This window comes from Eleginops maclovinus, chromosome 12, assembly GCF_036324505.1.
Source record: "Eleginops maclovinus isolate JMC-PN-2008 ecotype Puerto Natales chromosome 12, JC_Emac_rtc_rv5, whole genome shotgun sequence".
In the NCBI taxonomy this organism is placed as follows: Eukaryota; Metazoa; Chordata; class Actinopteri; order Perciformes; family Eleginopidae; genus Eleginops; species Eleginops maclovinus.
Genome location: NC_086360.1, coordinates 18639094 through 18661452, shown reverse-complemented (window position 1 = coordinate 18661452; position 22359 = coordinate 18639094). Strand labels below are relative to the sequence as shown.

Below are 22359 nucleotides of genomic sequence, written 5' to 3'. Positions count from 1 at the left end.
GCTTCATGCTAATGGCTCCGCAAGGCTAAAAACAACAGTGCTACCATGCTAAAATGTTCACAGTTTAAGCATGAACTTTGGCACAGCTAAATACTAACAACGACGATGCTAGAATGCACCTTTGTATTGAAATATCTTTACAATCTAGCTTGTTAGCATGACACTACTTGCTATTAGTGCTCAACAATGAGAGTCCAGGAGTGAAAAACACTCTGAATCAAATATTTTGAATAAGGCCATTGTGTCATAATCATTGAGGTAGATTTGCCATAAACAATAAGATTGTGAAATTGTGGGATATGCTCCTGTAGAAGCCAAAAGTACTGCACATATGGTATCAAACTTGTTTTAGGAAAAACACGTTTCATTGTCATGGATAAATATGTTCCCATGTGAATGATGAATGAACCACTGAATGCCATATTTAATGTTATCAGGAGAAAGACATTGTTTATTCATCAAACCAGTCAACTTTGGTCAATTAGCAACTTTAACATTTTGAGAATGCACATATGACAGTGACAACAAAAGGTTTATGGTCTGTACGAAATAAATAGCAACATTGCTCATTTACAGCTTGGCTGAAGAAAAAACAAAACAAAAAGGTTAATCTTCATATTAAAAAGTCATACAGATGAGTTGTAACACTCATGAACTCACTAATTGCTCAACAAAAAAATGCTCTCCTTTTTAAATAAAGCTTTTCAGTTTTAATATGCACCTTCAAGAGCCTGTTATAGTTAAATAAATAGAATGCTTTCCATTTTGTAACATGCACATCCAATTTGCCTGGGGAAAGTATTTACACTTCACTGATCCTACATGTCCAACCAATTCTCCACCTTTTTTCTCCTCTAAACAATTCTTCCTCTCCACAAACTCTCATACATACACAAATGTACAGTCACTCTTGCAGACATGCTGCACCTATTTACTATTAACACAATATCTAAGCCTATTGAAAGTGATCAAAATGCTAACAGTGAACATGGGAATCCATGTAGTGTAAAGAAGAAACAGTCCAAATACCACATCTTTACCGAGGGCTTACAAAATGTTTTAGTTTACAACTGATCATGCACTGTATAAATTCACTGTGTTATTTGGTTTTGAGAGTGTGTAATCAGTGGCTTCAATATCTACTTGTTTTCTTTAAGTGAACAAAGAAAATACCTCATGTGACGGATAAGCACTCCTACCGAATAATCAATCAACAATATTTTTAGTCTTTTTCCCCGGGAATCGTCACCGTCCTACAACAAGTGGTTTTACTATCTTTGAGTAAGCTTCAGCACATAACCAGGAGCTACTGCAGGGTTTTTTCTGTCGTGTCCATGTTGGTGTAGAAACTCCTGGCCATCGCGCTTCAGGGTTGAGATGGGCAGTTTATTCTGTGCTGATGGGTTTCACTCTTCTATTTCATGAGGCAAAGTAAGAGTTCTGCATGGAGTAGAGGCGGTCGATGGGGTTCCCCACGCGGGCCTGCATGGAATTGACGTCCGACGAAGCCATGAAGCAGTCACTGAGGCTGGTTAAAGACGTGTCGCTGTCTATGTCATGGAATGCAGAATCATTACCTGCGGAGACACACAGATAACTGTCAGGATGGTGGCAGAGGCGTCATTCAAAGAAACACAACAACACCCCGCTCTCACTGTAAAATCAATGCAATCTTGTGTTTCAGATTTATAGCAGTGTTGGGAAATTATAATTACTAATAGTCACTTTGAGAAATGGCTGTTGTGTGTCATCACAATTTGGAGTGCGGTTTTGTTCGATATCAAAGCTCACTTTTTGCTGCCCTCGATGGGACAATTGCTGTCTATGAGGGAGCATGTAAACAAGGGGCATCCTCCTAAAAGATCTGGTTAATAGCAACTGCTTCCGCCTTTCATAAAACCTCAACATGTTATTTCTCTGGAGGGAATAGTTAACTTTATTACACTCTGGATCTTAATGATAGTGTTGCACAAAATGGGGACAGTGTTTTGAGACATATCTTTTAATGCCTTGCCAATATTGTTCTTTTCCCCAAACCAAAGGAGTGATGAGACTGGGGATTTGGGCTCTTACTACCGAGATGAACTAAATGGAGGCAAATTATAAGGAAGTTATGAACTTCAGGAAATGGTCCCTCTGGGGCTTGTTGAGGACATCGCTCAGAAATGTGTTATTCCAGTTACATCCTGTGGACTAACACTTCGATTGACTGATTCTCCCTCGCCTCCTTTGCATTTTAATTATTTCACAGAAATCAGAGACTTGTTGTTGTCGTCCCATTAGCTCACACAACCCTTAATCATCATCTGGATTGCACTTTATCTCAAGCTGTCCACACTGACCACATGTTTTTACCACCATTGGAAAACATCAGCAGTAACAGGGCATGTCTCAGAAGTGGAGGCGGGGAGTTAAAACCATATTAAACATATTGGAAAATGAACTTCAAAACCCGCTAGCTTATGAGTTTGCTTGTGTTATCTCATGTGGGAGGAGAAGCTGCTCATACGTCTCTGGGAGCGGCTTAAATCAGGGGAGCTGCGGCCTGAACACATGTCCAACACTGGGGAGCTATGAGGTTGATCAAGGGACAGGCGTGTGTGTGATTTTTAGAGCAGGAGTGGGTGTTTCTTTCTTTTTTTTGGTAGAGGGGGGTCAGAGTTGGTTGGATGCTCACCATATGGGTTCATGTGGTCCCCGGGCATCTGGGGGGGGGTGAGCCCCTGTTGGAACGGGTCTGTGCTGTAACCGTTCTGATCCATGGCAACCAGCTGCTGCTGCGGAGCCAGCGGTGTGAAGGAGTTCATCATCCCCTCCATTCGATTGGACATTACCTCTGCAAGGCGAAGATGGAGAAAACATTAGAAAAGACACTTTGGATGAGTCTGCCAAAATGTAAATGCAGCTACGAACAACGAGCAGAAAAACAAGAGGGAAAACTTGATGACAGCATTTTCAGCCTGGACATATTTTTTTCTTCATGCCTGGGAATTTAATATCTTCAAATTCACCTAAATCTGAGTTTCTGTTTTGCTCTTTTCTGGTCTGAGATAGCCAAAATACCCTTTCAAATACCTGGCTTGTTTGCCTGTGTCTGTTAGTATTTCCATGGAAACCTACAGTAGTCTTTCCTGTGGCTTCTCCCACAATTCCTTTAACAAACACAGCTCTTGGCCAACTGACTTGTGAGAAGGACACCAAACTCTTGTGGCTTCATCACTGGAGCCCATCCCCCGCCCTGCAAGTTCCTTTGCAGTGGCTTTGCAAAATGACGTCTGCCATTTATTTATTTGGCCTCTGGAAAGAATTTATGACTTGCATTTGATATAAAGTGTTCTTGTTTACACAGTGACATATTTGTAATTTGTGATTCAGTGCAATTATTCAATTTTAGCGCTGTCTTCTCTCACAACACATTCGAAGAACAGTGTTTTGGAAGTAATGCTGTTTAGCAGTCAAAGAGCACCTTAAAACATGTTTTATGACATATTAAAATGCTATGCTTTACATTAAATTTGAGTCTAAAATGTTTAATTCTTGCTAAATAGTTCAGCATTCTGGGCACAAATGCTTAATGCCATAATTCATGAATAGTGTGTTTCCACATTACATTGCCTACTTGACCACCATTGGCTTCCACTTGTGACATCCCAAAATGTGTTCAAACTCAATCAGATAAACTTTCTTCCCAACAATAATCAAACAAACAAGTACAAGGGGTACTTTAAAATGTTAAAATTGTGAAAAACTAAAAAGTTTCCCAGAGAAGGAGCTTTGAGACAATGAGCCTCCGTTGTGTGTGCAGGATAAGTACAGTGTTGTACCTTGGCCAAGTCTCTGCGAATTCTGTTGTTCTTGTTGTTGCTGCTGTCTTCTGGCCAACTTCTTCATCTGAAACGGAGGAGTTAGAGTTGTGAGGAACCCCCAAAACTAACATGCGCTCTTTAATTTAAAAAGGATGCTCCTCTCTGTTCACCCTCGAATGAACCGCACCAAATCGGTATCTGAGTGCACTTCATTGTCAAGTATCAAAGGTTTTCACAAGATAATAATCAGAAAAGAGGAGGGCGTAGACATTTAATGCGAGAGCGAGCGAGATTTGCAACTCCTTTTTTTAAATTTGTGAAAGGAATGCAGTGATAAGTTTAACACACATAGTTGTGGTGATTTATTAGCTGGGGCTCTGAGATGGAACAAGGCTGTTTAATTCCTCCCGTGTTAGCAGCTCTCACCTTAGCTCTCTGGTTCTGAAACCACACCTGAACCACCCGAACGCTGAGTCCTGTCTCTGCAGCCAGCGTCTCCCTCACCTGAAAGCATCAAGAGAAAATATTTCCAGCATCACACGAGAAAAAACAAAACCCTCCCCAGCACACTGAAATACTTTGCCTCCTTAACATCTATTCCACATTTCCCGATCGGCCTCTTTGATTTGCTTTGATTTAATTGAATGTTGAATGAACGCAGTGGTCTTATGGACCTCTTGGTTATTGCCTCTTCAAAGCCTTGGACCGGGTGCAGCGCCTGTTTCAGGGCCCGGGCTTTGGAGGCAGCTCTCCTATCTCAGTATGACATTTGGTGCAGGCGGTCTGCGTTACACCAGCCTGCCTCGGCTAACACAGAACAGAATGCTGCTCGCCACTTCAAAGCACTCCTGAGGTGGGGGAAATTTTTTTAATTTGAGAATTTTATTTATGAAACTACTGTAGGGCTCGTGGTCGGCATCTAAACCTCCATTACCCCAAATTCAGACCATGCATGTTTTCTTATGTTCATGATGGATTATTTTAGCTTTTTCGTACCTTTCTGCAGGGTTTTGAGGACACCTCAAAGGAAGCCTTGAAGGCCCGTCTCTGTTGAGTGGTCAGGATGGTTCTTGGTCTTTTGGGCCTCCTGGGATCCTTCCCATCATCCTTGCCCTGGCTTCCTATGCCTTTCTCCGGCTTGATGTCCAACTCCTCATCATCACTTTTCTCTGCAGAAAGAGTCATTTTTTCGTGTCATGAGCACACGCTGGAACAGACTACACCCTTTTAGTCAATGACAGTTTGCTGATGAATATATTCTCGCTTATTCGCTATTCCGGGAGATTCACACACCGCAAGTGCATAATCAAAGGAGACACATGTGTTTTTGATACTTTGTTATCAATTTATTACAAAAGGAAAAAGCTGTATGTACGATTAACCTTACAGAAGTCTTGGAGAGCAAAGTGAAATATGCTCATTTGTCACTGAACCGGACTGCGCGCCATGTGTAATTTATTGCCCTCAGCTTTGTCTGATTTACACTAAATCAATCTCTGATAAGAATACTACATCAAGTGGAACATGAAAAAGGCAATGCGAGTACATGTGGGAAATGTATCTCCCATGAAACAGCAAGAAAAGCCATTTGTTAATTCTATTTCAGACATTAAAATAATGACAACTCTCAATGGTTAGATTTTTACTGTCAGCAGCAGGATATTACAGTTTTGGGCAGTAAAAAATCGTAATCTTAAATCTGTGTCATTTTTATGCCGCTATCCTACAATGTGTCATTAAAACGTAATAATAACTTGGTGTTGTTAGATTTCTGTTGTTAAAAAAATGCCTGTTAGTTTATTTGTTTACATTAAAGTCAGCTTGCTTCACTGCAGCTATTACATCTAATACATATAGGTGTAATACTCTCCCAGAACGACTCGTTAATTTAAGAGCTATTCTTAAATTGAACACACTGGTTCTGTGTTTTGATTAAGAGTATGAAAGAGTATGAAAACAATATCTTACTTGTTACACACTGCATTTTCAAAGATTAGATTATTAATTAGTAAATTCTTAATTATCTTTGCTTCCAATTCAATTGTTTGTGACATGACATATAGTTTCAAATACATCACTTAGTTCCATTTCAACAGTGGGCAAATGCATCACAGTGTCAGCCACAAAAGCCACAAAGTTATGTAAACATAACATGAAAAATATTCAGATATCCATAAAAAAGGGGTCTCAAAATCTAACCCAGCAGTGTTGTTGATGAATCCTAATGATCCATGGGGTCTGGGGGCTGTAAGGAGAGGCACACATGATGGCTCAGTGTCTCCAGTTATCTGTTTCTGATAACTATCTACATTTCTCGTCCAAAACCTACATTTTGTCTGCGGCATGCCGGGGTTAACCACTGTTCATGTCAACATTTTCTCCATCTTCAAATCTGGAGACATGCACAAAAGACATGCCTGTGCGATGCACCGAGACACAACATAACGAACAAGACGCAGAGCAAATATTCCCACAAGTTGACAAAAGTTGACACAGGCACAGATGTATTTGACAAATTCCCCCCCCGCTTTTGTTCATGTTTAAATGTGAGCCAGATGGTAGTGAACAGTGAGGCTTGGCGAGATGCCTCATTGTGTGTGGAGGCTATAGGCGAGGAACACTAGAGCTGATAAGAGCCGAGGCGCAGGCTTGCTGCAGAAAGGCCCCAAATCCCTCTGTCACTCACCGTGATACAGTGATTTAATTCTTTCCAGCACCAGATCCTGCCCACGCATGGAGAGCCATTAATACAGGGTGGCTTGGCTCTGTCCTGTTTCCACTTCCTACTGTATCATAAACCCACGCTCCCCGCTTGAATTAGAATGCTACAAAATCAGCCATTGAAGAGCTGCAGATGGAGTCATGTTTTAGAAGTTTTGAACTGCTTGGTCTGCCTGGGAGAACTCTTACTTTAACTTATAATAATAATAATATACTTTTTAAAATTATTATTATTTATTGACCTTTGTCAACACATGCACTTTGCTCAAAATAAATATTAAAAAATGTTTTGTACCTACAGATTAAATCAACTAAAACTAAGAAACATGCCTTATCATATGCCTTAAATCTAAAATCAGTTTTCAATTTATTAAAAAATATATATATTTAAACAAAACAAGCCCAAATAATTATTACAATAAATCAAAATTATTTTAAAAAAATCCAATACTAATCATATCAAAGCTGTATGAATCCTATTTTAATCAAATTAAATAAATGTGAGATCTATGAATAATGTAGTTTATGGGAAAATAAATGTTTCCCCTCTTGAAGTATTACTGACTAAAATCACTCACAGTTTAGATACATGATGGTACATGTCTATGTTGGCTACCACTGTGATGGAGCAGAGAATACAGAATACAACACCTGGGTGCCAAATGATGGTGGCACCCCGGTGTTGTTCTCACTCTGGTGTAAGAGGGTGCAGAACGCTCACCTGAGTCTGAGTCATCGGGGCTAACCGAGCTGAGTAAGTCCTTCTCCCTCTCGTAGTCGATCTTGCACAGCAGCTGGCCCTCCTTCAGGACAAACTCATCGCCCTTCCTCAGCTGCCGGTCGCACACGCAGCAGCAGAAGCAGTTCAGGTGGTACACACACTCCAGGGCGCGCATCACAAACTCTGTGGGGGCGATTTTCTCCAAGCAGCCGCTGCACTTCGTCGCAAACAACCTATAGAACAAGAAAAAAAGATGATTGTAGGAGTGCTGTAGATCACAGAGACATTAAGTTGTTTGAAACAACATTATTTAAGTGCTGGAAGAAGAAATAGAGCCTTAATCAGTTAGGTTCAAGAAATAAAATGCACTGTTGCTCAGTTCAGTACATTCAGGCTTTGTTGCTACAGCTTTACTTGGTATGTTTTGACTAGTGGCTTATGGTGTCTAATGTTGGAAAATTGTATGTAGACAATACAGGTAGAGTGCAGCTACTGAAATTCCTCTCTTCATGTGCTTCTACCACAGTATTTTAGCATTTTTCACTACCCTACATTGCTGAATGAGGCCAAAATGGCTGCTGTTCAGCTAAAGTAACAAAGAATTGCTTTAGTTAGATGATGTAACAATTGAACAATTTCAGTAAATTATATTGTGGCCCACATAATTCACTACAACTATACTTCTGCAATATCTCTAAAAAATGAGGAATTCAATTGAATTTATCAAATGTATCGTTAACTTTGTTGTCGCTTTTGCGACATGGGGCGTTGGGGGGGAGGGAGACAAAGCTAAAATGAAAAGACACAGAAAATAAACAAGCTTAAATATACATGAAATTTTCACAAGTGTATCTTAACATTATATAAATATATACTTTTTAAATATCCCAGTTATTAACTATCTGGTATATCACGACACAGAGCAGAAATGAAAAGCCATATGATGCTGTGGCTTTATTATGAGTTACCCATCGAGGGTTTTTGACAAAGAGTCAATTTGGCTCGCCTAACCCGTGGGAGGGAGGTGACTCCTTTTGGCAGCAGCTCATCTGTTAAAATTTCTAGGGTGGGCCCGAAACCACGTCATTCCAAGAGAGCTCAATCATGGGCACCCAAACCCCCGTCACAAATATAAAAAAGAGGCTGGATAGTGTTTAAGCGCAGTAATCACTGAAACCTGATGATCCCAATCAAGCTTCAGCTGACAATTTACACGTTTCTTTCATCTCTACAACACTCTATATGCATCAGATATCATATCGGAGATTCATTGCTGACTACTGGGCTGCCCTGGCCTCTGTTCATATTTCACCTGACTGTCTAATATCGTGCCCCCATGGCGCAACACTGCCTTTATCACCATTTCCTAGACAACACCTCCATCTTCTTTTATATCCTTTCAGGAAGATGTTTGCATTGTTTTATTGGCGACTGAGAGGCATTTAATTTGTTCTGTGTTGTTCAGAAGAAGCCACATTAAGTGGAGCAAGAAGGCAGGGAGTGTGGTTGATCTTGTCCAGCCGTAAAGCTGGATTTATTAGCGGCCTCTTTGTTTGCCCTGGTCTGGAAGACAGCTGGCAACCGCCTATCTATTTGTGGTGAACATCTATTTCATTGTGCAAGGCAGGCAGCCAGCGAGAGGAGCAATTGACATCATGTGCTGGTTTGGGACAGGGATGAGCGATAGTGATGAATATAATGTGTAAATATGAGCGGAGGGAAACCAAAGGTTGGTTTTGTTATGGTAATGTTGTTATAAGTGCTGATTGAGTACTGATACGGTGTGTGCATGTGTGTTCACACATGTGTGTATGAGCAGCTGTATGCATGCTGGAAACAAGACAGTGTGGCTCTTGTTGACATCTATGCTTTTTAAAATAATTCCTCATCCGATCAGCAAGTAATGTTATGTTATCTGAATTACGTCACATCAATTGATAGGTTATTAACTAGTTTCATATTTTATGATCACTACCTGTATCTGCCGCAGTTATAGCCTCTGATTTACTTCTCTTTAACCATCACAAAGCTGCATAATAACAGAGATATCAAAAGCTAGCACCCTCAGGGTTCCCACAATCCTTTAATCTTTCATTTATTACAATAAGTTAAGACGATTATTATTATTAACTATGGAAAAACCTCAAGGATAATCCCTTGAAAAAAGAAAATTTGGCATGTTTCTCAAACAAGCAGGGTTCTAGTTTAAGTGACCTGCCAACCTGGATCTGTCTTCTAAACAAACTTCCAAGTTTGGACGCCAAAAAACAAAAGGCAAGAACAACACTTACTCATACAATTAATCTGACCAAAATTCAAAAAAGGAAATCATACATGGACACACTCTTGTAAAGATAATATTCAGGGACTTGTTTCTAGTTTTTAGAGGGATTAGTGTGCTCCATGCAGGGATCAGGGGAGAGAGGTGATGAATCTGTCAAGACGAGTTCCCAGCTCTAACTCTTATGTTTAGCTCATGATTGCCGGCTTAGGGCTAAGAAAGAGAGCAAAAGTTGAGGAAATGACTTGTTAGCGCGGGTTTGATACGTCCAAGGCTCCGCATTCACCTACGACCGCTCTCTCAAATCTTCTCATCTAGATGAAAACATTCTCATTCAGCCCTCTTTCCTTTCTTCTTTCTCCTCGCCGCGTCTAATCTTGTAAGCCATTATTTTTCTATTTCCCCTCTCTGTCACTTTGCATTATTTTTGCTGCTGTAATTCCTATTCGTCCCTTCTGGAATCTTCCTGTCCTGCTTTGTCCTCTGGTCTAATCCGGACTTTTGCCTGTTTTCAGTCCCCGGTCCCCATTCTCAGCGGGGTTCAGATGGAATAGCCATGCATGACGCCCCTTCTATGGCAACCACACCTCCACAGGAAGGCAACGGCGACTTTTCGGATGGGCAGAGAAGGCCTTTGAGAAGCTGGCAGCAGAAGTAAATCCTTCTCTAAGGAACAAGGAGAATTAGCAGGGAGCAGTGGACTAGGGATTTAACCCTACCCCTCTCCTTTGAAAGGCACAGTCAGTCCCACTCCTGCGGCTAGCCACAATCAAACAGAGGAGGAGTGGGGAGGTGGCAGTGGGGAGAGGAGAACACAAACTCCCTGAATGACACAAGCAGTGGATTGTGGAGGAGCCTAATCCCACTTTAATACCTTTCCAAGTTCAGCTGCTAAAGAATGCTCTTTAAAACAACACCACTGTGTGAGCAGTGAAGGTTGACCAGGGGGAGGCAAGCCATTCAGCCTCCCCAACATTACCTGATTAGTGGTTTGAGCACTGGGTCTGTGCGTAGAAGATGTAAATGATTATTTTATATATAGAAAAACATAAGGTTAGTGGAAAAGGAGACTTCACAGCCCTCTGTAAAGCTCCACTGGGATATTACAGATATCAAAGTGCTGTAGGTGTGAGAGGAATAGACTTAAAGTGATTTAGGTGATCCTTTACCACGTTCTGACTCTACTTGATCCCAGTGACCCATCACACTAAGACCTGTATTCACCTAAAATCCACATTCTGGACATTCAGCTGTTTAGGTAACATGACTCCCGGTGTCGCAGAGGCAGGCTCAAAGACACCACAAAGAAGACCACCAGCGGGACAACCCACGTCCCCGGCTCTCGCTTTTTCCTCCTCCCACACCTGAGCGCACAGATCAAGTGATGAGACTCCTCCTGTGTGGATCAATGGCCGCATCTCAAGCAGAGAGAAATGTCAATATTTACTCAGGGCCTCCCCACAACTGGACTCATAAATGTAGAAAAAAAAGCCCACCTCAGCACATACCTCCCTCCCAGAGGAATCATTACGTCCGTCTTTTTAATCCTGTGTCCACATACCTGTAATCCCTTGCTGTTCTTTCTTACGTTATCTATAGTTCTCTCTTCCTCTCAGTGACAGATTGTCACACTGTTGAGGCTCGTAAAGCTACAAGCTGTGTTTTTAGCAAATGCACCAAAAAAAAAACACAGACGAAAAGGAATAAAAACGCATTTCGAAGAAGACAAAAGCCAACAGAGACCGACAGTTATTTCGTCTGATGAACACTTCACCCGGGCCAAGTGCAGCTGAGAGAATTTGGCCTCTGCTGCTCCTCTTCTTTCCTCTCTTTTTCAGGCACTTTTGAGAACTATGCACACTCCCTTTGAACAGATTATGGGCAACTTAAAGTGTGACAACATCTTAAGCTCTCACCACATGTTGCCAATGATTTCCCTTCTACAGACATTACATTTAATGCTTCTGCCGCAGTGATAAGCATCAGGAGGACTGGGCGGGATAAAAGAAACCCAGAAGAATAAGAGGGAAGAAGAAGGGGGGAGGAGGGGGGAGAGTATGGAGCTGCTTATGGCTCTTGATAATCATGCTACATTTAGCAACACATGCAACAGTCTCACCTACTCCCCTTTTGCTATTGAACAACACTCGGAGAAACACTATAACAATTAAGGGAAGAATAGCTCGGGCTATTATGTCACCGCATCCCTTCAAAGAAAGAGGGGATGAGGATTATCCCGGCAGCAGCTGTAAGCTATTACTTTGAAGATAGGCTCTGGTGTTTGAGCAGGAAACCTGTGGCCATGCCAATCACGGCCAAGGTGAGAGATGAGGCCTTGGAGGCAGGTCAGACGAGGGCCTCTGGGCAGGCCGAAGGGCATGTGGAGCACTCGGTCAACCGCGCACGCCTGATACTTCCTGAAAACGTTTTTGAATCAGGTCTTTCCTGGTATCTAAACATAGCTTGTTTTGAAATCTTTACATAATAGTTGGAAGTTGGAGGAAATTAGTTGATTCACATTGTTTGCATTTATATTGTGTTTGAAAACCTTACAGTGGTCAATATGCTTTTTTGCCGGGATTTATAATTAGAAGTTTGTAACCATGCGTATTTATTCGATAGTCAGTTAGCTTAGCTTAGCTTAGCATAAAGAGTGAAAAAGATAAGCGCAGGCTAACTAAATAACCATGAAAAGCATGGCAAATTATCGCCATTGGCACTTTTTACACTTAGTTTTTTTCTCCAGATTAAACAAACAAGATAAAGCTCCTTTTAAAAGATCTTTGGAGGTGCTGGTTAGAGGATTGTGTTACTGTATTTGTGTAGGGGAACCAGCCACAAGCTAAGCTAAGTGTCTGCTGTCTGTAGCTTTATACATTCCAAACAGATGTAAGAGTGGTATTGATATTCTCCTCTATTTTAAGGCAACAATACCTATTTCTTAAGGTCCCAAATATTCAGATACCTTTAATGAATAGTGTATTTTTCATTCCAACATTTCAGGAGGGATCTTGTTCTCTGGAAAGACAACAAACAAATCCATCTCAAAGAGGCAGAAAAGGTCTCTGAATTGTTAAACAGCCACTTCTCAGCTCCTCGTGAGACATGCCTTGGTGTGTGAAAATGGTTCTTAGAATCAGCATCAAGAGCTTCAGCTCAAGAGGGAAACATTTGATGCCCAGATGTTGGAGGCAAACCTTTTCAACTCTAACATCAGGAAAATTACTTTGTTATGTATGGTCCTGTTGTCCTCTAAAAGCAGCCAACACTATAGATGTTGACCACACTGGTCTAAAAATAGCAACCTGAATTTAGCTAATACAAGTGTTTGATTGCTTGCAGAGGGACAGATGATAACAGTACACTCCGAAAGTTTTATTTCAACACAATGGGTGTGCACGTGTCACTAAAAGCGTTCATTCTTTTTTCTAAATGAACTCTCAGTCTTTCTGAAAAGCCCAGTACGGAAAAGTGGAGCAGATAATGCTGTCTCTGTAAGTGATCTCAGAAGATGACCTTGTTTCATAGTATCAGCATTTCTTTTTGGAGCAAAGATTCATGGAGAGTAATGAAGCCAAATAAAAAGTGCCATCCTTCTGCTCCCAAGGGCCAGCTCCAGTCAGCTCTAAAAGCTGCTTAATCACCATCCCGTGCTTACTACATTAGCATAATAATGGCCTTTAAATTGAGGCTCTTTGTTTTTTAATTAAACTCCCAGCAGGTAAAAGTAAAACACATTAACGGGAGATGTGTACACCGCTAATGGCCCAAAGGTGCCTTCTTCATCACACGGCTCTGGCCACAGGGTTCTGCTTGTTCCCCGCACTGAAGCACAGCAACCGGCTGCCTGTGAGCTCACAGGGGAGGAATGAGATGAGCAGATTGCACTTGGCATAGCAAAGATAATAGCGGAGACGTGTTAGATGTGTTAGTGTATGCATACACACCTGCCCTACATCTCAGAGGGAGTGCAGTTAGTACAAGCTGCTGAGCAGAGTTATCGTGAACACTGGGTTACAGTTGGACTGGAGCGAGGTGTTTCCAGGATCGTCTATCCCACACGTCCGCTATTGTGAAAATAAATATGGCCACTTTATTTCTATGGCAGCATGAGCTCCTATGCGCTGGAATGTGCGGCTCCTCAGACGAGTCCCCGGCCAGACAGACATCCCAGGCATATCTGTACATAACGCCATACCACACAGCTGCAAAAAGAAATCCTAACCCTTAAGTCGCTATTCAAATGATCTCATTCCAGGAGGCTGTGTTTCCCAGATTACTCAACACTTGAAATACAGTTTGGAGAGGATGAGGTGATCGTGAGTATCCTAACTGACTGCAAGAGCCTAAAACTTATGCAAATAGTGTGTATTTATCTCAGAATCTGAATAAAGCAAATGTGTGAAGCTGTCCAACTAAATTAAACATTGGGAATATACTGTATATGATAATGCTACCCATAACAATACATAGAGTCAAAACTGCATGTTCATGCAAAACTCCAGGAGCGACAGCGGTATGCCGAGAATTGTCTTGCAGCTTCAAGCGACCAGAACGCTTCTCCTTTACATGTATCTGCTAATGAGTCACTAGGAAAACAGCATGAAAATAATCCTCCCAAGCCACACAGGTAGAACAAAGCTCATGGAGTGAAAAGGACAGTGTATTGGGCAGCAGAGGAGGCTAAGTACACATCTAAATACAAGAGTAAGCAGGCAGGCACACATGATGCTGTTTGGACAGCTGCTGTTCCTGAGTATGTAAAATGGGTGCAACATCGCATTTAGGCTCAGCTTTTAGAGCTCACAACAAACAATACTCAGAGAAACAGCGTAATTCACTGGGAAGATGTATGTTTTTCTGCATTCTGCTTATTTTTTTTTACCTGTTCCCCAAGTGGAGGTGATCCCTAAACAAATAAATGACAGGACTGGGAATTACCAGGCTGTTATAAAGTGCTCAGCTCTGCCTTTTGTCACTCCAGTAAGTGAAGCAGTTTGTAAGGGCCATCACCGCTGGAGACGTGACATGTATACAATGCGGTGCCTCTAAAAAGCAAGACGCCAAGAACCAAACTAAAAAAATCCCCCGTAAAGCACCCGTAAATTCTTCTGTAAAATCATCTGCACCCATTTTATATATTTCTTTACAATTTTATCGCTGGGCCTCCCTTTGCTTTGCCCTTTCCCAGCTAATCTGCATGAGGTGAAGCAGAGCCCAACATCGACAAACCACCGCAAGTGATTGCCGCTTCAGAAAGAACTGGGAGAGCTGAGAGAGTGATGGCTACAATAAGTGTAATGGCTATCACATGTTATAGAGCTAAGGCTGACTGTAACTGCCCACAGATACACAAGATTTATCCTTATTTTTCCTAATGGGACTCAGGACTAAAATTTCTCTTGAGGATATTAAAACAATTATGATCTCATGTCTAAATAACACGTTCTCAAAGAGTAAATTGTGAAATAAGTAACGCTAAGATACTTTACTTTCTTTATCGTAAGAAAATAAATGGACTCATCTTACTAGATTCAGAGCTGGAACGGTTAAAAAACAACATTTGGATTGGAGGGCTTTATAATTACTATTGACCCAGAGGTTCTGGGTCTAAGAAATAAAACAAACAGTAATATGAGGTGTTCTAAAGCACAAGTCTGCAAATATGCAAAGACAGGGTCTGGTGGAGAGCATCACGCTTTGGCTTCTTTTCTCCGCTCCTAATCTGTGGGCCTACACAATATTAAGACGGCTTTGGAGCCACTTGTGACCCAGCTGTGCACTAATGAAAAATTCCACAGCTCTGTGCAGAGGCCAATGGAGCTTGACCCCTTTCCACCCTGAACCAAGCAATGTCCATCTTGAGGAGTTTACCAGGGCTGAAAGATACTGGATTAATAGGTAGCAAAGGAGAAAGAGAGACAATCTGGGAAAGACTGAAAAAAAAAAAAGCCCTTGTGTGTTTCCCCCTTCTTCTCTTCCTCCAATCTTTAGTATATTGGTGTGAAGTAAAGTGTTTGCCCAGGTTTTAATGGGCGAGAGATGATCTGGAGATCATTGTGATGGAGCCTGGTTGTATGAGAGGGCTCTATTTATTTAACAGAGATTCAGTCTAAGCCCAAAATTAGTTTGCAGGGGGAAGAGAATGAGAGGCGACCGGGAATTAGACGATGTTCACAAGATCCGGATTCATGTGTCTGTGATCCCGCTCCCCTTGATTCTCTGTCTCTGCGTCTTAACAGAGACAAAAGAAAGAAGACCCGGCTGAAGTCTGCCGACTGGATGAGGATATACAGTGAGCAATTATAGAGTAATGTACACCATGTTAACTACTCACATAGGCCAATAAACAGTGGTCGTTTTTATAAGGATGTATATGTTTTGGTCTGGTATGTCTTTCATTATCTGTTCCTTTTTTGTTCTTTACATTTATTTATCCACACTACAACATTTTTTAATGAACACCAACTCTTCTCCTTTAGTTGCGGACAATCAGCCACACAGATATATAGTGATGCAGATAACATCTAGGAAAATAGCAAAGAATTTTAGAGGAAAATAGAGAAGACCTATAATGAAAATGGTGCAAAAAAAACACACTTTTGATGACAATATCGCAATTTTCAGGGAAATAATGAGGAAAAGTTTAAAAATCAGACATCAGATCTTTAAAATAAGATGATTTTGAAAGACTGCATCAATTGAGCGGGATCAATACTGAGCATTTTACCTATGCCCATCTTTACGTTAAACTTAAATCCTCATTAAAACAAATGATAATAATCATCGTCTATAGGAGCATCCAAATAATTGAAGCTCTTGAATTGCCACATACTTTAAAAGATGAGTCCATCTTCGATATCCCTGAGGGAATAGACTACAGAGCTAAATAAGGGATGGGGATGGTGGGGGTGAAATGAAAAAGGGAAAGCAAATGAAAAATAAACATTGTTATTGAAAGACAGGATGCTTTAAGACCCGGGGGCCAGGGATTAACATTCAGATTAGCATTCAAATAATATATTTGAATTTCTGATTAGCCGTCCTCTTCAAAGAGCTAAATCCCAAGATTAGCAGGTGTTATGCTAAAAAGCTGTGTTTTTTTGTCAGGAACGTAGCTACACTAGCCAAACAAATATGTCTTTCAGTGCGAGGGGGCTGGCATGGATGTATGGCTGTAACCATGGCGACGGACTGGTAGTTAGGAGCCTTGGAGAGGGTGCAGTGTTGGAATGTGTCAAACAGACAGAGGGGCGCACAGACGCCGCAGAGCAAACCAAAAACCTGCTGTTTCACTAAAGACCATCCGCTACATTATTTGAGACCACCTACAAATTCCAGGGATCTTTGGGTCGGCCGGGAGAGAAAGGTTATTTTACGTCAGTATTATTGTTTCTTTTTTAATATAGGCTTTTCTACTTGGTATGATTTAAGAGTGCCTGGCTGAGGGAGTGAAACATAAAAGTAATGAATGTCTATTAGATGAAAAAAAATGATAAAGCTCGACTAAAGAATCTCATTGTGCTCAACAAAATGCCAACTTCTCCTCTTTGTATCTACCTTATCTCACTTAGTTACTTCTGACTCAATTAAATTAAAGTACAAATGTGTAATAAAGTGGAAACAAGAGAAATATCCACCAGCTCTCCTTCTGTAAATATGTTTATCCAATTACATTTATTTGACATTCTGTTTAATGTATGGTATAACAATTTATACTAATGTATTTCTATTTAAAAGTAAAAGGTTTATGCATTCATTTATGGATAATGGTTGGTTTTCTTTTTCATTTATTTAGATAGACTAACAAATACAAACAATATTTGTGATATCTGAAATACATATATTTAAAGAAATTATTATTTAAACTACCAAGTTGCATATATATTTATCTCGTAAGTAGAATAAATGCTTCTAATCATCAGAAAATTATATATATATATATATATATCAGAATATTAGAGTATGATCTTATTATATTATAACAATATAATAAGATCATACTATCTAGGAATACAAGTACTTTTATTTGTTTTAAAATACATTAAGCTTTTTCAATTGTACTCAAGTGGCACGTTTAGTCCAGGGGAATTATTATTTAATTTTCAGTATCGCTACTTTTGCTTAAGTATAGTATTTAAATATTTGTATCACTGGCCCTAGCAGACAAATAGAATAAAGGTTTACTTAATACATAAACTGCAGACTCATCTGCTTTTATATTTCTGTTGCTACTTATCATTTATATTTAGCAATATTAGTTTTTTTTATGGTTATGCATATTCACAGATTAAAATCATAAACTTGCTTTGTTTTTCCCCTCGTGTTATCTTTAAAGAAACACCTGCAGCAATGAATCTGTTGATGATTTCAACATTGTTATCTCCAATATACATTCCACCCTCGGTGCAAAAAACCCTTTAAGAACAATAAAAGAATTGTGTGGACTTGCTGCAACCTGTGTTGTGTATGTGGGTGTTTGTGTGTTTAATCTTGAAAGGGAAATTCTCTCACCATTGCAGCAGCTAATGTTACAGTGGAACTATTTTTTTCATGTCTTTTGCCCGGGAGGTCTGGCAGAGTCGTCTGTAACATTTTTTGCTCTTTCTCTCTAATTTCCACACAGCCAATCACACCGCATGTCTCTGTCATGTGGTTGGTGGAGTGTAAAATCGTATCTCTCCAACTGGAAGGGAACAGGTTCGGCAAAATTACCTTTTCTCTGCGTAAAGCCTTTAAGGCACAGAACGGAGGAGCATGGCACGGCACGTCTGGTCTCTCCACAGACCCAACCGACATTATCTGCATGGCCCCGCGGCGCTAACCTCCAGACAACTCGAACCCTTTAGTGACTGCATTATGACCCCTAACAGAGCACTGACAGGGTTTGTTTTCCCTTTGCTTTCTAAAGCTCTGGACACAATTAATTGACATTGTAGTGAAGCCCGCAGAGATACAGGTGCCTCGACTCGGATAATTCATACATATAAAGCCTGGTTAACCGGCATGATATGAATTCTCCAGAGAGCGTGATGCAGCTGTAATTATGCATATTTTGCCTATCTCATTGGTGCCCCTGCCACTCATTGTGCACATGAATCGGGCCGATATGGATGCGTATTTGTCTTTGGATGTGATGACAATGTCCCTCGCCGCAGTGAGACCGGTGGTCAGCCCCTTCAGAAAAAGGAAAAAGGTTTGTATTCACCCTCCAATTTTACACTCTCTTTAGCTCATGGAGTGTCTTTGTGTGGCGGGGAGCAGCCCCATTCTCTGTGGCTGTCTGAAAAAGCAGCTGTTTCTATAATGCTGTGGCAGCACTTTATGTTGCAGAATGATAAATGAAGGGGAAGAGGCAGAGCTGAGGTGCAGCTGAAGCGCACACACGCAGAAACAATGGCATAGGAGGTCCTGTGCACTACATGGATATGCTCTCTAACGCCTCTTTCTTTCAGGCGACACACACACACACACACACACACACACACACACACACACACACACACACACACACACACACACACACACACACACACACACACACACACACACACACACACACACACACACACACACACACACACACACACACACACACACACACACACACACAGTGTCTGTAGGTTGGACTCCTGGAGCTAACTCATAGCTAGAGGTTATGCAAGCGTGTTGAAACAGGGGGGGCTAACAGACTGACACGTCCCACCAGTCCCAGTCAGACCCAGGGGACAGAGAGGTTGTGGTCCCCGTCCCACCGGGACCTGTCGCTCCTCTGGCCTTGGGGCAGTCATCTTCCTCTCCACCACCAACCTAATGACAGAGCCTGCAGGCCTCATCACTCCACCCCCTGCTCCACGCTCCTCTCTCCCCGTTGTCCTACCCAGGTGCCTGTCAGAGGGGTGTCTGCTCCGTGACTGGTGTTCCCGTTCAGATAAAGGCCCCCCCCCCCACTTCCCCCACCTCCTCCTCCCACCGTGCCTCCTCCCCATAGCCCCGGGCTCAGCCTTTCATTTTGAAGTGGCGCAGGCCAGCTCTGCACCAGCCTGGGCCCTCAGCCTGCAGCCTGCTCCATTGTTTGGCCTCAGAGAAAGACTATTATTTCAACTCAATTTACTGTGAGTAAACACTGAGCGATAAGGCCCCCTGTCCTATCCCTCACACATACACACACACACGCTTCTCTGATCCCTCCCTCCCTGACCGTGGGCTGTAATATACACTGCCAACAAATCACTGCTCTGTGCCCATTGCTATCACTGGCTTTAGAATGGAGCTTACTAATTCACTTTCCAACACAGATCAGAGGACAGGCCTCATGTGTTGCAGAATATGGCTCCACCACCGTGTGGCATTTAAAGGGGCTTGTGACCCTATGGTGGGCAGTTATAAATTCTAAAAAAACAGCATTCACACATCTGAACTAGACTATTCACATGCTAAACCTATTCAGACACAAATATGAAAAGATCCAAACAGCGAAACAGTGCAGTGAGAGTTTATTAAAACACAGCATTTTAATCACTTTTGGCATCAGTAATATCAAAGAAGAGCTGTTTGATGAATGATCAGCAGAATAATCGTGACGGTAGCTTTTTGTGTTTCCAAGACAATGGACATGGAGGGACTCACAGCTGCAGGAATGATAAATTGTGGCCAAGTGTATAGTGAACGGTATTAAGACGTAGAGTGAAAATCTTTACAGATAAATGTGACCTTGGTGTGATTTTTCAGTCTGTAGAACCTCTTTTGCTTTGAAAAAAAACCCTGTTTGTTTTGTTTTCCATTGTTTCACCACAGAAAAGCCCTCGATCCCACTTCTGTGTGAGAACCTGCACTATGTCTTAATTACACAGAATTATCAGCCAGCTTTAAATAGCAGTCGTTTGCACTGTCTCCGCCTTATGTGGCTAATATAATTATTGGGAGCCTACTTTATCTTAGGCAGAAAGAGGCTGACACAGTAGCACAAACTAATGTGATAAAAGCTTAGCATATCACGGCTTGATTCGAGGATTTTAAAGGTAAGTGTTTATGACAAGGTAATAATGCCTCATGCAAAAGGCTGGCCTGTAAATTGGTTAGTTAAGGCATGATGGATGAGGGGGAGCCTAACCTTATTTCCAATAGAGCCTCTTGATTTCTAGAGCTGTGGATAATGAATTTGATTTAATTAGACCATCCCTCATCTAATTAAGAGTGGGAGAAATCTGACCCTGTGTGTAGTCTTAAAACGGGCAATTCTTCCAACCATATGGACATTATCGGTGCAAATTCAACGTTTTAAAAAAAAGGAAAAAGCTTTGTTAGAGAGTCATCACATTAGCAACATTACTATTTATCCAACCCATCCATTATGAAATAAGTATCACAACATAGTAAATTAAAAAATATGATTATTGTGTGAAATAAAAACAAACTACCAGCCAATTAAGAATGGAGTTGAGAAGATGTTACTAGGGATTAGGCAACAGCTATAAAGGTCCAATTAAAGTAGTGATTCATCATCAGATTATTAATGAAGCTGGTGAGGGTCCTCCGCAGTATTGGTAATGGGCTGCTTGGCCTATCTCCCCCTAAACCCTCTGGGTAGACCTGCTCCTTACACTGCCAAGGTAATCTCTTTAAAGGCCAAGGAGATCCCGCCCACCAGGCCCCCAAAGGCTCCCTGGAGTTGCTCCCACCGCCTGCTATATTCTGCGTTTCACCTCACAGGCTTGACAACTCTCATTATGGTTCCAACTTTTCTAGGCTTCACCTTGGAGAAAAAAAAAACAAAACTCTCTCAACTTGATCATTCTGACAGCCCCGGGTGTTGTATTTGTCATCCTCCGACTAACTGGACGTGCCCGCGAGAGCCGGGGATCTGAGGAGAAATGATGTAAAAGTCTACCAAGTCCAAATACCAGAAGCCAAATCTGATTCGCTTCTGGCTTCGATGATGTCAATGGTTGTGGGAGGATAATATCCCCCTGTAAAATATTTAAAGACCATTTGCGTATACTGGAAATCTTTGCAATACTTATCATTAACAGTCCATCTCCTAATGCCCCCTGTAAGCTGAAGAAGCAGCTCACAACACACAACCCCATAGATGCTTAGGTAGACCAACAACACTGCAGATCCAATTACCTGTAATACACACTTCAGTTTATCTCAGTCCCAGTCATTATCTAAATTGCCGACATATTATTAGGGTACCTGCTTCAGAAGTGTGTGTGTTTCTCTTTGTCTCCTAATAGGGCCCAAAGGGAGTGTTGTTTTGAATGTTACCCTCAGCAGGCTGTAAAGAAATAGGCTCTATAACCGTTTTTCCAAAACAAAGGCATGGGGGAAGCACAGAACACTTCACCATTATGCACCAAACACAAACGTATCTGTCATGACATGGTGAGTGGTGGAATCAGGAGATTAATTATGTGATTGTGTGGAAAGGAGCTGGGCCCTCAGTTGGAGTGGTCCCTCATTACATTACCGCGGGCCTCCAGAGGCTACCAATTGACTTCGGAGGCACACGGCTCCTCCATGTAAGACCTACACTGATTGAGAAGTGTGACAACTATTAAAGGTTGAACTCTAACGAAATACACGCAGGTGAGAACCAAACCCTTAAGGTTGAAAGCCATTTTTGCTGCTGATTTGGCAGTCACTCTGCACACTCTCAGCTTGATTGAATTGAATTTGATTGACACTTGTATTCATTATTATCTTAATTATAACCACGCTGCGTTTACATCAAAAGAGTGAAAGTGGGCTAAGAAAAAACGCAAAATACCTTAAAATCATAAATAATCCTGGAGCATTTTATATCAAATGCCATTTATTGTAAAAGC

General features: G+C 41.4%; 1 protein-coding gene across 2 annotated transcripts in view; it reads right to left on the bottom strand.

Annotated features, from left to right (window-relative positions):
• Window positions 1–416: 416 nt before the first annotated feature.
• lmx1bb (LIM homeobox transcription factor 1, beta b) overlaps window positions 417–22359 on the bottom strand; it is a 43931-nt gene continuing 21988 nt past the window's right edge. For both annotated transcript variants that reach the window (XM_063897744.1, XM_063897743.1), the window contains 6 exons: window positions 7249–7481; window positions 4803–4975; window positions 4233–4310; window positions 3825–3891; window positions 2678–2836; window positions 417–1577 (listed from right to left, as the gene is read on the bottom strand). In XM_063897744.1, coding sequence (XP_063753814.1) covers window positions 1420–1577; window positions 2678–2836; window positions 3825–3891; window positions 4233–4310; window positions 4803–4975; window positions 7249–7481 — 868 coding nt within the window. In that variant the 3' untranslated portion in view covers window positions 417–1419. The remainder of the gene's footprint in view (window positions 1578–2677; window positions 2837–3824; window positions 3892–4232; window positions 4311–4802; window positions 4976–7248; window positions 7482–22359) is intronic.